This window comes from Chiloscyllium punctatum, chromosome 16 (assembly GCF_047496795.1).
Source record: "Chiloscyllium punctatum isolate Juve2018m chromosome 16, sChiPun1.3, whole genome shotgun sequence".
NCBI lineage: Eukaryota > Metazoa > Chordata > Chondrichthyes > Orectolobiformes > Hemiscylliidae > Chiloscyllium > Chiloscyllium punctatum.
The window spans coordinates 42,135,209-42,157,683 of NC_092754.1; the positions used below are offsets into that span (position 1 = coordinate 42,135,209).

Sequence of the window (22,475 nt, forward strand, 5' to 3'; positions counted from 1 at the left end):
TGCTCTGTATGACCGCTGTAGTTCTGTCCCAGTTTGACCTCCCTTTTTCGTGATACCATGTACATAGACTATCAGCTCAAGTTAGTGACTTAAATGTTTTCGCCATCCATTAGCTGACTGAAGGACATTGTGCTGGTGCATTAGAGAACCATACAGCCTCTATTGCTAGGTGCAGCCTACAAATATGTGGCTACACGTTCATTGTACCTCCTAATTAGTCAATTGCAAAGCAGTAATGACTTTGATTTTGATCTTGACCAGATTTTCTGAGAATTCAAATTGCCATTACAATCTCTGCTTTTGTCTGAAACGTCGATTTCGAATTCCTGATGAAGGGCTTTTGCCCGAAACATCGATTTCGAAGCTTCTTGGATGCTGCCTGAACTGCTGTGCTCTTCCAGCACCACTAATCCAGAATCCCTAGATGATCCACTAAGGCAGAATACAATGCCTCTGTTTTATGCTTTCTTAATAAGAACTCCATACATGCAGTTTATGGTGTGCAGGTTCATTAACAATTCCAATTATCTGCCATGGTCCAACAGAAACCTTCTTTTAAAAGCTGATTCATTCATTACAGAGTTGCTTGGTAGTCCTGATCTAAGAATAAAATATGTTTAAAACCAGAAAATGCATTTGAATCGGGTAGATTGAATGCCAAAAGATTTGTCTGTCTGGTGAAACAGGCAGCAAAATGGCACAGAAAAATAAGTTAATTGTGACAAAGCAAGCAATAGATAATAGAATGAAAAAGAGAATGACAAAAGACAAATAAAATTGGATCATTGAAAGTAAGATTGTATGATGGCAGGACGACTAAGGCTACATTGTTTACAAAGGTGTTTCAAAATTTTTTTTGGTTCAGTATGCAATAGAGGGAAAGACGAGTTCTTTTCTCATTTAGGAAATACAAATGCTGCAGAGTAAAGTTTTATACTTTACACATTAACTGTACAACTTTAAGGCAAATAAATTTTAGGAGATGGATATTTGGCATCCTTGAGGGAAACAGTGGACGAAATTGCAGATCTTCCAAAACACTCAGAATACAGCCAAGGTACGTAGGGAGCAGAATAGCAATTTCTCAGATAAAAAGTAGAAGTTACCCAGGCACTACAGATAAGGGAGTTCACAGATTTTCACTACAACTGTTAAGGCAGAGTTTGGAAGAACACATTATTTCCTTTTGCTAGTTCCACTCCTCCACTGGTCACAAGAAGTCTTAAATTTAACCTGGTTGGTGGAATGGCCAATTATACAGAGCTCAGATTTTGTACTTAACAACAAGTCAGTCAATTTCTTTGGTCAACAATAAATAACTGATCTATTACCAAAAACAATTTACACAATCAAAGGTGAAAAATTTACTGAGCAATTGTTTTTACCATATATACATAATCCAAACTATGACTGCAGATGCTGGTAACCAGATTCTGGATTAGTGGTTCTGGAAGAGCACAGCAGTTCAGGCAGCATCCGAGGAGCAGTAAAATCAACGTTTCGGGCAAAAGCCCCTCATCAGGAATATGTAAATATACCTACAGTCTTTTAAAAAAATCATAACTTATAAACAGTATGAGTTGAAAAATAGATATTCTGCAGTTTTATCATTACAGTACATTAGGCCCAAGTAGCAAATAAACCAATGAAAAAGTCATGGATTGTACCGATTCAGAAAGTAATCTACATACACAAGCTGCTGGCACTGGGGTTCTTCCTGCAGCAAATGTAGGTGGCCGAATTCCCCTTGCTTCATATGGTGTGTTACAGTCCAAGAAAATTCTCTTCTGGAACTTGGAATGTTAAAAGATTACTTTTGGTAGGCTTTCATATCAAACACTGCTGAGAGATTTTGCAAAGGAAAACGAAAGGAACAACGGGCAGTTGTCTTTGAGACAAATCTCAAATTCCCACTCAGTCTTATCGCACTGTCAAATTGGACCTGTGACTCTTTTCTGGAGGTTTTCCAGACTCCATCTAAGCTCCCTGTACCCAGCATTTTTTCCTTAACAAAGTGTCCTTTGTATAACCATCAATATATATTTTAATGGATCCACATAATGTTTTAAAAGAATATATATTATATATATATATATATACACACACACACACACATATATATATGGACCACATATCTTCACAACATAGCATGTAATGCAGCCCAAAGGCTCTACACCAGTGCTTACGGTCCATGCAAGTCTCTTCCCACAGTAATTGCAGTTTACTCAGCAAGATATCCTTCTATTTTGTTTCTTTCTTGTGTACTTTAAATAAACTTATCACAGAATCATTGAATCTCTATAGTGTGGAAACAGACCTTTTGACCCAGCAAATCCACACTGACCCTCTGAACAGTGACCCACCCAGACCCATTCCCCTACCCTATTACCCTAGATTTACCCCTGACTAATGCACCTAACCTACACATCCCTGAACACTATGGGCAACTTAGCATGGCCAGTTCACCTAACCTGCACATTTTTGGATTGTGGGAAAAAACAGCAGCACCCGGAGGAAACGCACGCAGACACGGGGAAAATGTGCAAACTCCACACAGACAGTCACCAGATACTGGAATCGCAACCAGATCCCTGGTGCTGAGAGGCAGCAGTGCTAACCACTGAGCCACCATGCTGCCCCATTATGTTGGTCACTTCCACCACTGCAAGTATTAACATCTAGGAGTAAAGAAGCTCATGATTTTGAATCATAAAATCCCTACACTGCAATTTGACCCATCGAGTCTGCTCCAACCCTCCGAAGTGCATCCCACCCAGAATCTATCCCCCCTAGCACCCTATTTCCCATAGCTAATCCACCTAACCTGCATATCAGTGGACACTATGCAGCAATTTAACAGTCAATCTACCTCACCTGCACAACCTTGATAAATTTATCAATGACTATTTTATATTTACGTCCCTGAATTTTGGACTACTTCATCAATGAAAACATCTATCCCACTGCACCCATTCATAATATTAAATTCTTCTGTAAGAACACCACTCAGACTTCTCTTTTCTAGAGTAATGAGTCTAAGCCTGTCCATTCTTTCCTAATTGTTATACTCTTCATAGGTTTGACTGTGTTCTTCCAAATCCTTTCTGCACTTTATCCAGTTTTGTGATAGTCCTTTCCTCCCTAATACACAAAGAATATGCTTCATAATCCATGTTAATGTCAAGTACAACCTATCTGCATTTGATTTTTGTTCCTTTAGGAATGAACATCCTTTAGATGTTTACTCCATTTTTAAAGCTATGCTAACACTTGCTGTTACTTAAAATAATTTGTGAATGGGTCCTCTTAGATCCTTTTGTGCCTTGAACACAAGTTCTATTTCATTTCCAATTCATTCCTCTTAATAAAATACACCACTTCACATTTATCGATATTGCAATGAATTTGTTATTTACACACTCATGCTGCAAGTTTGGTATCTTAATATTTAGTCATAGATATGTAAAGCACGGAAATAGACCCTTCAGTCCAACTTGGACGAGAAAGTGAGGACTACAGATGCTGGAGATCTGAGTTGAGTGTGTGGTGCTGGCAAAGCACAGCGGGTCAGGCAACCTCTGAGGAGCAGGAGAATTGACGTTTTGGGCATAGGCCCCTCATCAGGAATCATCAGGATTATGCCCAAAAGTCGATTCTTCTGCTCCACGGATGTTGCCTGACCTGCTGTGCTTTTCTAGCACCACACTTTCAACTCTGATCTCCAGCATCTGCAGTCTTCACTTTCTCCTTGTATATTCATGTGCTCATCTAAAAATTCCTTAAATGAAGGATTGTATTTGTATTTGCCCCACCACCACCCCGATAGCATGTTGGTGTGAAAAAAAGATTTTCCTCTTTCTCCCTCTTACCTTAAATGCATGCATCCTAGTATTAGAAATTTCAAATCTGGGAAAAAAAAGATTCTTACTGTCAACCCTATCTAAGCATCTAAATTTTACAGACTTTGATTAAATCTCCCGTTAGCCTCCACTAATCCGGAGAAAACAACCAGAGATTTTCTAGCCTCTCCTCATAGCTCGCACCCTGTAATTCAGGCAGCATCCTGGTAAACTCTTCTGCACCCTCTCCAAAGGTCCCACATCCTTCCTGTAATGTGGCAAGCAGAACTGAAAGCATCACTCTAAGTGTGGCTTAACCAATGTCTTATAAAATTGCAGCAGGACATCCTGACCTTTGTACTCAATTCCCCGACCAATAAAGACAAGCATGTCATTCGCCTTCTTTACCACACTATCTAACTTGAGTGGCCATCTTCAAGGAGCTATGGACTTGAACCCCAAGATCCCCCTGTATATCAATGCTGTTCAGGATCCTGCTATTAACTATACACTTTTCCTTAACAGTTGATCTGCCAAAGTGCAGCACCTCACACATACCCACATTAAACTTCATCTGCCTGTTTTCCACCCATATCTGCAACTGATCTATATGCCATTGTATCCTTTGACAACTGTCTACACTATCCATAACTCCAACGACCTTTGTATTGTCGTGCAAACTCACACATCTACACTTTCATCCAAGTCATTTATAAATATCACAAACAGCAGGAGTCCCAGAATGAATTGCTGCGAAACACCGCTAGACATTGACCTCCAGCCAGAAAAACACCCTTCCACCACTACCTTCCACTCTAACTTCTATGGGCAAACCAATTAAGAATCCAAGTCACTGTGGATCCCATACATCTTGATCTTTTGAATAAACCCACCATCAGGAACCTCGTCAAAAGCCTTACTAAAATCCACGTAGACAACATCTAATGCTCTACCTCATCGATCACCTCTGTCACTTTCGTGGAAAATTCATTTAAGTTAGTAAGACATGATTAGTCCTGGACAAAGCCATGCTGACTATCCCTAATTAGGCCATGCTTTTCCAAATGCATATCAACCCTTTCCCTCATAATTCTCTCTAATAGCTTCCCAACTACCAATGTAAGACTCACTAGTCTTTAGTTTCCCTGTTTCCCTCCTTGAGCAGAGGAACAACATTAACTACTCACCCGTCCTCTGGAACCTCTGCAGTGACTAACAAGGATACAAAGATCTTGGTCAAGGCTCCAGCAATCTCCTTTCTTGACTTTTTCAATAACCTGGGGTACATATCATAGAGTACTAGGGACTTATCCACCTTAATTCTCTTCAAGAGACTCAACACCACTTCTTTGTTGATCTCAGAATGCCCTAGCATGTTAGCATACTCCACACAAATTTCACTATCCTCCATATCCTTCACTTGCGTGAATACTGATGCAAAGTACTCATTTAGGATCCTGCCTATATCCTCGGCCTCCAAGCACAAGATCTGTCCTTTATCCTTTACCACTTAAGGATATCTTCTTCCTTGCTATCATCCTATTTTTAATACTGGTATAGAATGCCTTGGGATTCGCTTTAACCCTACCTGCCAAGGTCATTTCATGGCCCGTTCTTGCTCTTCTAAGTCCCTCCTTGAGATCCTTCCTGCTTTCTTTATATTTCTCACAGGCCCCGTCAGATTTTAGCTTTCTAAACCTTACGTATGAATCTGTTTTCCTTTTGACTAAATTCACAACCTCCCTTTTCTCCAAGGATCCCTCACCTTGCCATCCTTGTCCTTTCTCCTTCCTGGAACATGTTGGCCCTAAACTCTCATCAGGTCTATAAACAATTCCCACATGTCAAATGTGGATTTGCCTGATAACAGCTCCTCCCAACTAACACTCACTAGCTCCTACTTAATATGCACGTAATTTGCCTTCCCCAAATTTAGTACCTTCCTGCAAGGTCCTGATATATCCTTGTTCATAGCTATCTTAAAACTGGAGTTGTGATCACTGTTTCCAAAATGCTCTCCCACTGAAAAGTCAGTCACTTTGCCTGGCTCATTAGCCAAGACAACATGGCCCCTCCTCCAGCTGGATTATCCAGATACTGTTTCAAGAAACCCTCTCGAATGCACTTAAACTCTGCCTCACCTAAGCCTCTTGCTCTAAGGGACAGAATCTGCAGTACCATTCATGATTCCTCAGATACAAAAGCAGTCTGTGACCATGTGCAACCTAGAAAATGTCCAGGCTTGGGCTGAGAAGTGGCAAATAACAACATTTGTGCCAGAAAAAGTGCTTGGCATTGATCTATAAGATTCAATGGCATTACTTCACTGAAATCCCCCATTATCAACATCCTGGGGTTGCCATCAACCAGAAACTTAATTGGCTGAGCCGTACAAATAAATACTGCAATTTCAAGAGCAGGTTGGGGCAAGGAATCCTGTAGCAAAAATCTGCTTCCCCACTTCAAAGCCTGTCTGCCACCTTCAAAGCACATGTTAAGAATATGATGGAATACTCCATACTTGCCTAGGTCAATGCAGCTTCAACACTCAAGAAACTTGACACCATCCAGGAAAAAGAAACCAGTCTGTTGAGCACGTATATTCACACTCTCCTCTAATATTGTTTAGTATCAGCAGTGCGTACAATTTACGAAGTTCGCTGCAGAAATTCACTAAGGTTCTTTAATACAGCACCTTTGAAACCCGTCATTACACCCTTTGAAGGATAAGTGCAGGGGATACATGGAAATACCATCACCTATAAGTTGCCCTCCAAGCTACTCACCATCCTGACTTGGCAATATGGTCCTGATGCTCCAATGTCATCGGGAAAAAATCCTGGAATCTCTCCCCAACAGCAAATGGACTGCAGCAGCTCACCACCACTTTCTCAAGAGTAATTAGAGATAGACTATAAATGCCTGCTCAGTCAGCGAAGCCCACATCACATGAATGAATTAAAATAAAGTATTCTCTGGCTCTATAAGAGCAATTCCAATTCCCAGTCTCCTGCCCTTCTCCTCGTAAACAATTTTTCTCCCTTCAAGTTATTGTTCAATGCTCTCCACCACATCTCCAGGAAATGCACTCCTAATTCAAACAATTATCCTCATTTGACTATTGCTCCTTTTGCTGATCACCTTAAATCAGAATCCACTGGTTTTCTATCCTTCCTCCAGCGGGTAACAGTTCCTCCATTTTCACTCCATCTGAACAGTGCACGATTTTAGACCTCTACCAATTCTCTTTGCTAAGAAGTACAGCTCTAGCTTCTTCGATCTATCCACATTACTGATGTTCCTCACACCTGGAATCATGTTTGTGAAGCTTTGTTGCATACTCTATGATGCCTTCACACACTAAACAGTGGTGCCCAGAACAAAATACAGAACAAAAATGCACCCATTCTAATTGACACTGAATTCAGAAAACTACTTCCCTTCTGCTGGTCCTCTTCTCCCAAATCTCTGTTGGCCAATGCTCAAAGGCAAGCCATGGGAAAAAGGTATGTGGAGATTCAAAGTCATTCCAAAGCACTGAAAGATTAACACCACTGACCATTCAGCATGGCATCTCGGATCCATCAAGACACATACCATATTGAGGCTTAACAACTTGACTGTGAAGTGCAATGATAGAGGAATGTAAAGGGAGCTAACCTAGGCATGTGAATTCTATTTGCCCTTGAAATAATCTGCCAACCCTGTGGAAAACCTGTAGATCAAACATTGGGTTTCTCAGGCATCTAGGAATCATCTAGCTTCACAGATGTCACCCTTGATTTTGTGGGACTGCTGTTGCCACCAACATTAAAGCAAGTGCACGTTTCATTTCCTTCTGCAACTGGTGTCTGAAACAGTGATGCAATGAAATGTTTCGCATTAGTTTTGAGATATTTCAATTCTGTGAAGAGGGTCTAGCAGTTATTTTTGGATTTCCGTAGTGGTAGCTTGGAAGTATCAGAATCAGTCACGACAGAGAGAGTCCAAAAGGAGGGTTTCATCAGGACATCACTGGCTCATATTTTGCAAAACACAGAAACCTTGACGTGGATCCAGAAAACAATGCTCAAATGAAAGTGCAAACTGAGCAAGTTATACAACTTTGTCGAAGTGGAGCAGTGCAATCTATCGAGGTAAACTGACCAGGCAGCTTTCTCTTCTGCTGGTTACTGACCAAATATTAAAGCACTGGAATCCTGTTTGAAGCCACTTTTAAGGTGGGAAACAATGTCACAATATACTAAGGATTTACACTGGCGCCTATTTTTGCCCATGAAGTTGTTGACTACTTTTGCTGGCACAGCAAAGCTTGGAAACTGTTTATAGACAGGTTAAATCTGAAGCATATAACCTCAAAAATAATATATTGCCATGGCCAGAGGGCATGAAGAGAAATCCCAAAGAAAACTATGTTCTTCTATACATTCGTGTTTAAATTATTTTTTGCTTTTAAAAATGGAAAGATGGGTGTTAATGCTGGGTGAGGTGGTAATATAGTGATAATGCACCATTAATCCAGTATCCCACGCTAACACTAAGGGGACATGGGTTCACATCCCACTTAGTAAAATTGTGGAAGTAGAATTTGATAAAATCTGAAATTAAAGCTAAAAGCTACTCTAAAAGCAACCATGTAACCACTGTCAATTACTGCAAAAACTCATCAGATTCATTAATGTCCTTTAGGGAAGGACAGCTGCCATCCTTAACTAGTCTAGCCTATACGTGGCTCCAGACCCATAATAATTAGGTAAAAGGGTTTTTGCCCGAAACATCGATTTTGCTGCTCCTCGGATGCTGCCTGAACTGCTGTGCTCTTCCAGCACCACTAATCCATAATAATGAAGCCAAGTTAATTGGATGGGTAATAAACAATGGCATAGCTAGCAACACACACACCTCAGGAACAGCTTGCAATGGAAACTCTAGCGGGGGAGCGATTAACTTTCAATCTTTCAACCAACCTTTCAATTTGCCCACCAAGATGGGTTTTCAGCACCTGAAATGCCTGTCTTTGTCAAACGACTGAAATCTAAGCTTGCTGAAATACTTAATTGTATAATTTGGGAATTCCACGTTCTTTGCTGTTTGACCTCCAGACTGCAAGGAAGCCTTCGTTATGAGTAGTAGACTACCTCAGATCCCCAACTCTATCCAAGTTGTGGACTGGAGAGAAGCTGCAAAGAGGAAAGTGACTGGGCTCAATTCACTGAGGAAATATCATTTAACAAAGAATTTTCATGTGAACTGATTTTTAGCAGCTCTGGATTTACAAAAACTTATCATTTATAACCCATCTGCTCTGTGGTCCTCCATGGTTTGCTACGTGCTTTATGAGTGTGACTGAAGTAGTGAATAAATTGAACATTCTGCTTTGTTAATAAATCCTATCTTTCATTTCATTGTCAGATTTATGATGTGTGTTCATATAAAAATTTGAATCCAAAAGCCAGGGTATGGGGAACAGCCTCAGTAAGGGACAGGAGTAAAGCAAAGAACATGTCACTATCTTGGGCTTAAGAGAGGAGAAACAATTAATTTAAATTCATTCCATTCTTCTTTCGTTTGTGAAATAAGCATGGCCACTGACTGAGTTGGAACTGAGTTGATTCCCCACTTACAAAACGGACTGAACGATCTTTAAAATTAGAAGTGGGTAGGCTGTGGTCAGGCTTGCGATTTTTAAATTTCAACATCCCACTGACATGAACCCATGTCTTTTGTAGTTTAAATGACCCTCATTGAGACAAAACATATTTGAGTGTCAAACTTCATTTTTAAGTATCATCAGTTTTTGTCTGCTTATTTCTTTGGCCTTGATATCTGTGCTGGAAGCATGGAAATTGAACTTTCATTGCATGTCTGACCAAGTTATGCATTGAAAGCAGCTTCAAGGAATTTCCTAGTTATTGCCACTAACTGAAAGAATTCATTATGAAATGAGTTATAAATTAAGAAATTCACTGGTAGGCTCAAAGAATGTAAAACCATATTATGGTAACAATATTCAGCTAGTTTCTATTAGTATGTGTATTGTGCAATTTTTTTTGCTAGGTCGTAGGTGTCTGCAAATCATGTAACAGAAGTGATGATAACGGTTGTGTTTCAAGGGATGAGAAAAATGCACTTGGTATGAGAATTTTCTATTGTGTTTAGACATTTTTCTTGAGTATTGAAATGCTATTTTGAGCACGACAGCAGAAAATGTAGATGTAGAAATATAAATCTGCCATTTATATTTCCTTTTGCTCAATAGCTTGCTGGTAATTTAAGAAAATGAAGAGGAGCACCACTTTCAAAATTGTAACTTAACAACTACTAAAAATACACACATTATTAATGAGCAGAAATAATGCTCAACCCTTCAACTTGGTCTAAACGCTTTTTCCAACATTACTGCAGTATAGGTCACTCCAGTATTTATGGAGATGATGTAACAGAAAGCTCTGCGAGCCTGTTAGAGTCTGAACTTACCAAGAACGGAACATGCATTAAGTTGTCTTGCAACAGCTCCATCAGCTAGGTCAAGCAGAAACCCAAAAAAGAGAAGCCAGCAAGCGCAATGGTGGTGCCTACGGAATAATTAAAGAAATTATTAAATAAAATACTGCTGTTAAAATATCATTTTTAATTGAAACATACATCAAAAGTTCAAAGAATCATTTTGAGGGTGTTGAAAACTTTTATGTATAATGTATTATAATCTTTGCACTACTATTTTATTAGTACTCAGACTAAACAGTATTTTATACCCCCACCCTCAACCACGGCCATTACTCTACTCAATCTAGATTCAATTCACAAACTGTGACAAGTTAGTGAATGTCAATTGGGACAGTAGTCTGATTTTAAAATCCACTAATTTTTTTTCCACACCTGTAATATCAGTCCTTATTTTCTGCTATTTAGAGTGTCAGTCAGAGTTAAACAGCACTTGAAGAGACCCTTCAGCCCAGGTCTATGCTATTCCCACTTATCAGCACTTGACCAACAACCTTGAATGTTATGACATTTCAAATGCTATTCCACATACTTTTTCTGAAAAAAAAATTTGAGGGGTTCCAATTTGCAATATCTTTTGAAACAGTGGATTCCTCCCAATACCCTTCAGATGAAAAAGGTTTTCCTCAAATCCTGGCTAAACCTCCTCCCCTTCACCTTAAAATTATGTCCCCTGTTATTGACCCTTTAACTAAGGGAAATAACTGCTTCCTATTCACACCCTCAATCTCATACACCTAAATCAGGACTCCCTCAGCCTTCTCTGGTTCAAAGAAAACAACCCGAGCTTATCCAGCCTCTCTTCATAGCTAAAATGTTCCATCTCAAGCAACATCCTGATGAATCTCCTCAGCACCCTCTAGTCCAGATGCATCCTTCTTAGAATGAGGCAACCATGTAGTTATTCCAACTGTGGAAGTAAATGCAGATTTTGTACACACATTTAGCCAATCTGGTCATTTCACTCAAATTCCTTATTTGATTAGATTAGATTAGATTAGATTAGATTACTTACAGTGTGGAAACAGGCCCTTCGGCCCAACAAGTCCACACCGCCCCGCCGAAGCGCAACCCACCCATACCCCTACATCTACCCCTTACCTAACACTACGGGCAATTTAGCATGGCCAATTCACCTGACCTGCACATCTTTGGAGTGTGGGAGGAAACTGGAGCACCCGGAGGAAACCCACGCAGACACGGGGAGAATGTGCAAATTCCACACAGAGAGTCGCCTGAGGCGGGAATTGAACCCGGGTCTCTGACGCTGTGAGACAGCAGTGCTAACCACTGTGCCACCGTGCCATTTGAGGAATGAAGGATGCTGTGGCTATGGAGGGAATGCAATGAAGGTTTACCAGAGTCATTTCTGGGATGGCAGAACTAACTTATGAAGTGCGACTGAAATTGGCTAGGACTAAATCTACTGGAGTTTAGAAAAATGAGAGGGGAGGAATCGCCTAGAAACCTAAAAAAATTCTAACAGTATAGGGTAAACACAGTTAGGATGAGGAGTTAGAATCAGGTGTAACAGTTTAAGAATACAGAATAGGTGTTAGGGTTACAGTGTTGAGCCTGTGGAAGTCTCTACCACATAGACAGCATCTCTTGACACACTGAAATAATCTAGGATGGGATTCTCATGGGTTAATAGAGATGAAAAGGAATCTAGAATTTTAAAAAATAATTTGAAAATTATACAAAAGAAATTCAATCTCTCCCTGACAGGTTTTCAATTGTGACAAGGCTTACATCTCTTCTGAAGTTGGGGTCACATTGTAAACCCTATAGGATTCCTTTTCTCCACTCTGCTACTTTCATAGGCTGCAATGCATATGAAAGCCCCTATAAAGAAAATGTGGCTTAATTTGAGAACATGTGAACAATAGAGAAAGCTAGTCTTAAAGTCAGCAACATTCTGACAGGCAAGTGTTAAATACAGTTCAAATGTCAATATGTTATGTTGTTTTATTATGTACATATGTTTTCAGTTAAATGAAACATTGCAGGGCTCTGCCCTGAGAAGGTTAAGTTTGACCATTAGATTGCCAACACTGTGTTTGCATTCAGATGCATGACAGAAGTTTGCCTCTTAGAAGAAAGTGTCATAATGCATCCAAAATTGGTGGATAACAAGCTTTTCTTCAAGTTTTGTATTGTGACTTAAATTTCAGAGGTTTTTTGACATTGGAAATAAAACATTTCATGACTTTAGAAGTTGAAAAAGAAACTAATTAAATTGCCAATAATGTGTTCCACTCCCTTCAATGTACAGATCCTCTAACTTCAGCAACCAAATCTCCAGCTATGCAAATAGCCACCTGCATTTAGTTTAAAATTCTGCTCACCAGTCACTCAGTTGCCCACTAATTTAAACTAGTCACTGCTCAGATTTAAATCCATCGCCCGGATCTTCAAATCCCTTCATTGATGACAAGATCATAGAGCATGAGCAAAATGAGGCAATTTGGCCCACTGAGTCTGCTTTGTCATTTGATCCTGGCTATGCCTTACAGCCATAGTAATGATATAGCACAGAAGGGGGACATTTGGCCCATCTTGTCCATGTCGATTCCAAAATCTTCGGGCACATGGCCCACAGCCCTGCAGCTTACAGCACTTAAAGGTGCCAATCCACATCCTTTTTTAAAAAAAGGAGTTTAGGGTCTCTGCTTTCACCATCAACTTAGGCAGCGAGTTCTAGACACTGACCACCCCCTGCATAAAAAGATCTTCCTCACATCCTCTCTAATCCTGATGCCACTTAACCTCAACACTTGATCCCTCATTTTTGAATTCTCTGCTGAGAAGAACAGATTTCTCATGTCTACTCTCTCTACCCCTCAATATTGTATGCCTCAATTGTGTCACTCCTCAGCCTTCTCTGTTCCAAGGAAAACAACTCCAAACTCTCCTCATAGCTAAAAGTATCCAGCCCTGGTAGTGTTCTAGTAACTCTTCTCTGCACTCTCTCCAGAATAATTATGTCCTTCCTATGACCAGAGCTGCACACAATTCTCCAGTTATGGCCTCATCAGCAGAGTTTACGGTTTCAGCATTATATTCCTACTTTTGTATTCTATATCTCTATCATTGAGGGACAGCATTCCATGTGCCTTCTTTACAACCTTGTCTACATTACAACCTTTCTTTACAACCTTACAACATTATCTTTGTTTCATGTACTGCTACCTTTAGGGACTTGTACACTGGCACACCGAGATCTCTCATTTCATTTACTCCTCTCAGTATATGCTCGTTTATTGTGTTTTACTGTTTGACCTGGCTAAATGCATTAGCTCACACTTATCAGGTTGAACTCCATCTATCACTTTCCTGCCACTCCATCAACCCAACTATTCACTAAATAGCTAATTTCTGTGTCGTCTGTAAATTTCCAAATTGGGCACCCCCACATTTGAGTCCAAACCATTAAATTTATAGAAGAAACAGCAGGGGTCCGAACACTGAGCCCTGCGGTACACCACTTGAAACAGCTTTTCATTCACAAGGACAGTCATCAATCCTTTGTTTCCTAAGCCAACTTTGGATCTAATTTAACACATTATCTCGTATCCCAAGGGCTTTTACGTTTTTGACCAAAGTCCATGTAGGATTCTGTGAAATGCCTTGCTAAAATCCATATAAACAAAATCTACTGCACTACCCTCAGTGATGCTCCTTGTCACTCCCTCAAAGAATTAAATCACATTTGTAAGTTCTACTCCATGTAACCTTTGCTCCCCTTACTAATCAAGAACTTATCTCTGTATTAAATGATCTCAATGACTTAGCCTCCACATCTGTGGCAATAAGTTCCACAGATTCATCATCCTGAAATAATTTCTCCTCACTTTAGTTCTAAAAGGTCATTCCTTCACTCTGAGACTGTGTCCTTGTGTCTTAGCCTCTCCTACTAGTGGAGGCATCTTCACATCCACTCCATCCAAGCCTCTCTGCATTCTGTAATTTTCAACGAGATACCCCCCCCATCCTTCTAAATTCCACTGAGTACAGACCCAGAGTTCCCAAGGGCGCTCTTCATATGACAAGCCCTTCATCCCCAGTATCATTCTCAGTTAGCTTTCTCTGGAGTCCCTCCAATGTCAGCACATTTTTCCTTAGAAATGGGGCTGAAAAACTGCTCACCATATTCCAAATGTGATGAATCTAGAGATTTAAACAGCCTCAGCAGTACAGCTCTTATCCTGTATTCCAGCCCTCTCAAAATAAATGCTAATATTGCATTTGTCTTCCTAACTGCCAACTGAACATGTATGTTAACTTTTGAGAATCCCGAACTACGACTCGCAAATTCCTTTGTACTTCAGATTTCTTTATTTAGAAAATAGTTTATGTTTCCATTCTTCTGACCATAGTGCAGAACCACACACTTTCCCACATTGTATTCCATCTGCTATTTCTTTGCCCACTCTCTTAGCCTGCCCTGCTTTCTCAACGCTAGATTAGATTAGATTACTTACAGTGTGGAAACAGGCCCTTCGGCCCAACAAGTCCACACTGCCCCGCCGAAGCGCAACCCACCCATACCCCTACATTTACCCCTTACCTAACACTACGGGCAATTTAGCATGGCCAGTTCACCTGACTTGCACATCTTTGGACTGTGGGAGGAAACCGGAGCACCCGGAGGAAACCCACGCAGACACGGGGAGAACGTGCAAATTCCACACAGTCAGTCGCCTGAGGCGGGATTTGAACCCGGGTCTCTGGCGCTGTGAGGCAGCAGTGCTAACCACTGTGCCACCGTGCCACCCACTAACTGTCCCTCCACCTATCATTGTGTCACCTGCAAACTTAGCAACAATGCCCTTGGTTCCTTCGACCAGATTAGATTAGATTACTTACAGTGTGGAAACAGGCCCTTCAGCCCAACAAGTCCACACCGACCCATTCCCCTACGTTTACCTCTTCACCTAACACTACGGGCAATTTAGCATGGCCAATTCACCTAACCTGCACATTATTAATAAAGATGTGACAATTTATGGTCCCAGCACTGACACCTGCACAACTGGCTGCCATCCTGAAAAAAACCTCTGCCTTATGCCAGTCAGCCAATCCTCCATCCATGTCAGTACCTTCCTTCTAACCCCATGGGTTCTTATCTTACTTAACAGTCTCAAGAGTCATTCAGCATGGAAACAGACCCTTCAGTCTAACTAGTCCATTCTGTACATAATCCCAAACTAAACTAGTCCCACTGCCTGCTCCTGGTACATATCCTTCCAAACCTTTCCTATTCATGGATTTATGCATATGTCGTTTAAATGTTGTAACTGTACCTGCATCCACGACTTTCTCAGAAATTTCATTCCACACCTTCTGTGCAAAAAAACTGCCTCATATTTTTTTTAAATCTCTCTCCTCTCACCTTAAAATATGCCCCCTAGTCTTGAAATCCCCTAATCTGGGAAAAAAGATAACTACCATTAACTTCATCGATATCTCTCATTATTTTATAAACTTCTCTCAGATCATCTCTCAACCTTCTATACTCTAATGAAAAACGTCTCAGCCTTTCTTTATAACTCAAACCTTCCATACCCGGCAACATCCTAGTAAATCTCTTCTGAACCCTCTCCAACTTTCCTTCCTAAAACTGGATGACCAGAACTGGATACAGTATTCTAGAAGAGACCTCACCAATCCTGTACAATCTCAATGTGACTACCCAACTTCTATACTCAAAGGACTTAGCAGTGAAGGCAAGCATGCCAAATGCCTTTTTAACCACTCTGTTTATATAGGACACAAACTTCAAAGAATTATGTACCTGCCACCCCTAGGTCCCTCTGTTCTATAACATTGTATAAATCCTATTCTCGTTTGTACCAAAATGCAAAACCTCACATTTATCCAGATTGAACTCCATCTGCCATTTTTCAGCCCATTTGATCAAGATCCCTTTGTAATCTTACAAAAACCTTCTTCACTGTCTACAACACCACCAATTTTGTGGTCATCTGCAAGCTTACTAACCATGCTTTCTATATTCTCATTATTTATGTAAATGACAAACAAAAGAGAACCTAGACCAATCCCTTGGAACACCACTGGTCACAGGCCTCCAAGTCCAAAAGAGGAGGCAGGAAGAACACAGCAAGCCGGCAGCATCAGGTGGTGGAGAAGTCAACATTTCGGGTGTAACCCTTCTCCACCTCCTGACGCTGCCTGGCTTGCTGCATTCTTCCAGCCTCCTGCTTGTTTACCGTGGATTCCAGCAACTGCAGTTTTTTGTCTCCAAAAAGCAACCCTCCACCATCACTTTCTATCTCCTGCTGTTGAGCCAAATATGTAATCAATTGGCAACTCAATCTGAACTTACTTTACTAAATTAGTCTACCATGCAGAATCTTGACAAAGATTTTACTAAAATCCCAATAAACAATGTCTAACGATCTGCCATCCTCTATCTTTTTGGTAACTTCCTCAAAAACCTCAATCAAGTTTTAGAGACACAAGTTTACTCATACAAAACCATGCTAACTACCCTTAATCAATGTTTGTCTCTCTAAATATCCATAAATCCTATCTTTTATGAGTTAACCACAACCAAAGTCAGAATCACAGGTCTATAGTTTCATAGTTTTTCCCTACAACTTCTCTGAAACAAAAGTACAACATTAGTCGCCATCCAGTCATCAGGCACCTCACCTGTAGTTATAGATGATTCAGAATTCTGCAAGGGATCTCATAACTTCCTCTCTTATTTCCCACAACATTTTGGAATACATTAGGTCCCGGAGATTTACCTACCTTTATATTCGCTAAGACCTCCCAAACTTCCTTTTCTCCAACGTGAACTGTTTTTAAAACATCAAAGTTTTTATCGCGTTGCATTCTCGAGACGCCATTTCTCGCTCTACAGTAAAAACTGACGTGAAATATTCATGTAGTATCTTTTCCACCTCCTGGGGTTCAATACAAAGATGACCTTCTTGACCTTTACACCTCTCTCTGATTACCCTCTTGCTCTTAATGTATTTGTAGAATCTCTTTGGATTATCCTTAACCTTATCTGCCATATCTCATATCTCCTCTTTCCCTTCCTGATTTCAGTCTTAAAAATGCTTTAAGAGATTAAATTGAACCAAGCTGTCTATTTCTAAAATAAGATTTTCTTTTATCTTGACTAGAACATCAATATCTTTATTCATCCATTGTTCCTTAATCGTACCAGCCTTACCCTTCACTCTAACAGAAACAAAATGCTTCTGAACTCTCATCATCATATTCTTAAACACCTCCCACTTGTAGTCTCCTTGTCAAAGGTCTTCTGGAAATCCAAATAGCTCACATCCACTGGCTCCGCTTTGTCTATCTTGTTTATTACTGCCTACTGGGGCAGAAATGACCTAATGGTATTATCACTAAACTATTAATCCAGAGACCCAGGTAATGTCCTGAGGACCTGGGTTCAAATTCCACCATAACAGATGGTTGAATTTTAATTTGATTAAAACTCTAGGAATTAGACTCTACTGATAACCATGAAACTGTTTCTGATTGTCAGAAAAATCCATCTGGTTCACTAATGTTCTTTAGGAAAGAAATCTGCTGTTCTTACCGAGTCTGGTCTACATGCAACTCCAGACCCACAGCAATGTGGTTGACACTCATGTGTCCTCTGGGCAATAAATACTGGCCTGGCTAGTGACATCCACATCCTAAGAATAAATTTTAAAAAAGAATTCTAATAGATTTGTCAGGCATGACCTCCCCATGAAGGAGCCATGCTGACTCAATCCTACCTTGCTGTGTACTTCCAATTACTCCACAATATCATCCTTAATAAAGGATTCTAAATTCTTACCAATGTCCTAGGTCAGTCTAACTGGCCGATAATTTCCCATTTCTGCCTCCCACCCTTCTTAAAAACAGGTATTACAGAAGTCATTTTCCAATCCTCTGGCTCCTTCCCTGACTCCAGTCATTACTGAAAGATTACCACCATTACATCCACAATCTCTTCAACTATCTCCCTTAGGACCTGTCTCCTTTGTTCTATTTTAACCATTTATTTCTTGCTATATCCTTTGGTTTTTCAGTTTAAAGCATGTCTTTAGTACTTACTCATTTAAGCTACACAGAATTGAAGAGAGTCCCATCATGAGGTTTGTAAGAGATAGCGCATTAGCAATATTCTTTCGTGCAAGTTCTTGAAGGTGGATCCGGCCTGCCTGCTCACTAAGAAACAACTTCTTAGCATACTGGAAAATACCTAAAACCAAAAATAAAGTCAATCAGATAATCACAATATTAATTCTATGAGCCACGTCTAGTTGAAACTGGAGTGAAATACTACACTGCTAGAATTATCTTAAATAAGAAGTAGTACAGGTTTGCTCAGGCAGAGTGTAACTTGATGTATCTGAAAACAGTACAGTATGGAAGCAATGCATTTCTGGATTTTGGATCAATGTGGACATTCCTTCCCCTTTAAAATAGGGCTCAAAATAATTGGGTCACTTACCTGGGAGCCAGGTCAGCATTGGGGCCTGTGGGGAGGTGCATGGTGGTGAATATGAATGTTTATTCATTCTGAACTAGAGGGAAGAAATGACTCAGAGGACAGCAAATATAGTTGGTAACGATAGACCAGGGAACTTTTGACCAGTGGGTCTAACATTTGTGGGAGTGAAACTATTGAAGAAAGTAGTGAAAGAGAAAATTAATCTCCATTTAGAGAGGCAAGATTTGATGAGGGATAGTTAACATGGCTTTGTCAGAGAAAAATCGAAAACTATGGTGCTGGAAAAAGCACAGCAGGTCAGGCAGCATCTGAGGAGTGGGAGTATCGATATTTTGGGCATACACCCTTCATCAGGAATGTTCCTGATGAATCACTTCTGATTTGCTTTTTCCAGTGCAACACTTTTCGACTCTGACTTTCCAGCATCTGAAGTACATAGCCAAAGGGGAATTTTTAAAATACTACTTTGGGTCAGAAAAGAGCAATTGTATCGTTTTTTCTTAAATCAGATATTTGTTTTAAGAAACACTAGACCACTATTGGGCTTGAGGGAGAACAATTCAGTAGGGATGTCATGAGACAAATTAACACCTTGATAATATCATTACTTTTTAAAAAAACAAATCAATGTCAGCATTGCAAGATACCACAAAGAACAATCTATAACAACACTAGAATTTAGAACATTTTTCTGAAAAAAATTGTCCTAACAATTTTTAAAAAGTCAATTGTGCAGTGGCCTCTTTGATATGCCAGGATTACATTTAGCTATTGTGATGATTAATTTCCACATTGGAGAAGATAAATTAATTGTTGTATGTATGCAAGCAGATATCAGTATCTGCAACTTTCAAGACATCCCTACTTTAAGAACATGTCTAACAACCTCAATAAATCCAACATGAGCATAACATGCTTGATCAGTGCAGTCAAGCCAAACTTATTTGGATGCTTGTTGATTGTTTTGTCAGCAGAGTCAAAAACCTTGAGTTTTTGGCTATGGGCATTATTTCATGAATCCAGGCCTGTTATCAATGTATGAAAGAAGGCTGAAAATGGGCAGTTTGCCTTTGCACTGCATGGGTATCAGATGTAACAAGTACATGTTGTTTTAACTCCTTGTATTATTTTTGAAAAAGTTATGCTTTTTGAAAATCAAACTTAAGTTATAGGCAGGAATAATATAGCCAATCTCTTCCAATGATTATTGTGCATAATGAGCTAAAATGGCAAAAAATGTTTGGGGCTCAAATTCTAAGCTTTACAAGGACATCTCAAAAACTTCAGGAATTACAATTAAGTTTATTCTTCATTTAGCGCAATTCAGATGTTTAACCTTCTTCCATTCAGAAAAAAATTAACAAATTGTAAACAGAAGCAGCCAAATTTTATTTTCTTTGAAATAACATCTGTATACCCCTAATTAAATGGATTTTGCATTGTAAGTGATAAACAATTCTGAAATCTTCTCTCCTGTTGTATTTAATATTGTTTAACACAACTTATAAAAAGAAAAAAAACTCCTGGCTCCAAACAACTTCCTGTTTCGTGTTTAGTTCTTCTCCAATATCTGCTTTCTAGATCTAATTTATTTTTATTCATTCTAAGTAGTAAAATATTGCAAACTGGATGCCTCACATTCCAGTCTCCATCAATTGATGGATGAATAACTTTCTTTTACATGGCATGTATTGCTACATAGCAATCATTATCAGAAGTTTCAAGAAATGAGGTAAGTACACTATAATTGAAACATTAACTTTTTTTAAGAATAAAAGCTTGTCTGTTTTAACTAAGCATCACTAGAATATTAATGCTTTCTTATTCAAGCTTAGATAAATTTTATTTTCTGAATTAGCTATTATAAACCTTGCCACTTTAGAATCAAAACTTCAAGCATCAATGTTCTGCATCAGGCAATTAGTACAGGATAGGCACATAGGATTTAGGAGCATGGCCGTTAGTTGTCTCAAGCACACTATTCGGCCTGCTGTTCATAATCCTTAACTCTTTGGTCTGTAAACCGATCTATCTTACTCTATCTTGACTAAATGTAATGACCTAGTCTCCTCTACCTTCTGGAAAGAGAATGCCACTAAAGCCTAACTCTCAAAAGAAATCTCATCTGTCTTAAAAGAAAGAACTCTTATTCCCTACCTCTAGTTTCTCTGACAATAGAAAGCATCCTTTCAGCATATCACTGAGACAAGTTCCATCAGGCTCTTACATTTTCCACTAAGATCACCTCTGTCTTCTAAACTCCAATGGATACCGGCTCAGCCTGTCCAATCTTTCCTCAAAATAATCTCTTAATTGCAGAACAAATCATGCGAACTATCTCCAAACTATTTCCAAGGCAATTATGATTTTTCAAAATAAGGACACCCACATTTTCCTTTTCTTCCAGATGTGGTCTCATCTTGGCCGTGTACACCTACAATGAAATTTCCCTAATCTTGTATTTCATTCTCCTTAAAATGAATGGTAACATCTACTTGCTTTCCTAATCACTTTCTGTACCCACAGGGAAACTATTGGTTTCATGTACTATAATATCCAGATCTCTCTCTACATTCGAGTTCTGTAATCATCTCAATTTAAATATTATTCTACTTACCTGTCCTTTCTGCCAAAATGGAAAAGTTTCCTTTTGCTCACATTGTACTTCATCTGCCAAATCTTTCCCTACTCACTCAATCTTTCTGGCCTTTTGTAGTCTCTAGATTGTAAATAGTTCAGACCCAATACCAATTCCTGTGGCACTCTACCAGTAACATACAGACAGAAAAGAGCCATTTATCCCGACTGTTAGCAAATCAGTCTTTTACCAAAAATGTCACCTCTTATGCCGAGTGCTCTTATCTTGCGCAACAATGTGAATCAAATACTTTCCAAAAGTCTAAGTACACCACAGCTACCATTTTCCCTGTATCTACTTTACAAAATACTTGCTCAAAAACTCTAATGAATTAAATAGATACACTTTCCTTTCACAAAGCCATGTTGACTCTGTCAATTAAAATTATGAATTTCTAAATCTCCTGTTATAACATCCTTAATAATAGATTCTTAGAATTTCTCTATGACAGATGTTAGAATAACTGGCCTACAGTTCCACATTTTCTATCCCCCTCCTTTCTTGAATAGAGGTGCTACATTGGCTATTTTCTAGCCTACCTGGACCCTAAAAGAAACTAAGGCATTTTGCAAAATTGTGACCAATACATAAAGAATAATTTTCTTTAGTAAAAACACAAATTACAATGTAATTATCTGCTAAAGTGATCTTGCTGCTAGAACATGTCAGAAGTGAGAGTCATGTATTTACATTCTAAAAATTTCACAAGAGTAATAAAAAATTCGAGTAAGGGAAGACCTAATTAACTAATTAAAGTTGTGTTAAAATAGCTTTTGTCTATTGATGATAACTGCTTATTCTGCTAAAGTCAAAAAAATTGGCACTTTTAAATCATAATACATCTATATCCTACAGTATTACAGCAGGTTAGGATATGATGACCCCCTTCACCACTGACCATGGACAAGAAAGTCTATGATAAACCTAATTATTTTAACAAAATGAATTAGTAATAGGAAGAAGATAGTGGAGTATCATTTGAAAGTTGAGAGAGCCT

At 39.3% G+C, this 22,475-nt stretch overlaps 1 protein-coding gene across 4 annotated transcripts in view; it reads right to left on the minus strand.

Moving 5' to 3' along the window:
• tmem269 (transmembrane protein 269) overlaps positions 1–22,475 on the minus strand; it is an 84,110-nt gene that overhangs the window by 14,060 nt on the left and 47,575 nt on the right. For all 4 annotated transcript variants that reach the window (XM_072586815.1, XM_072586814.1, XM_072586817.1 and 1 more), the window contains 2 exons: positions 18,441–18,588; positions 10,317–10,414 (listed from right to left, as the gene is read on the minus strand). In XM_072586815.1, the coding sequence (XP_072442916.1) occupies positions 10,317–10,414; positions 18,441–18,588 (246 nt within the window). The remainder of the gene's footprint in view (positions 1–10,316; positions 10,415–18,440; positions 18,589–22,475) is intronic.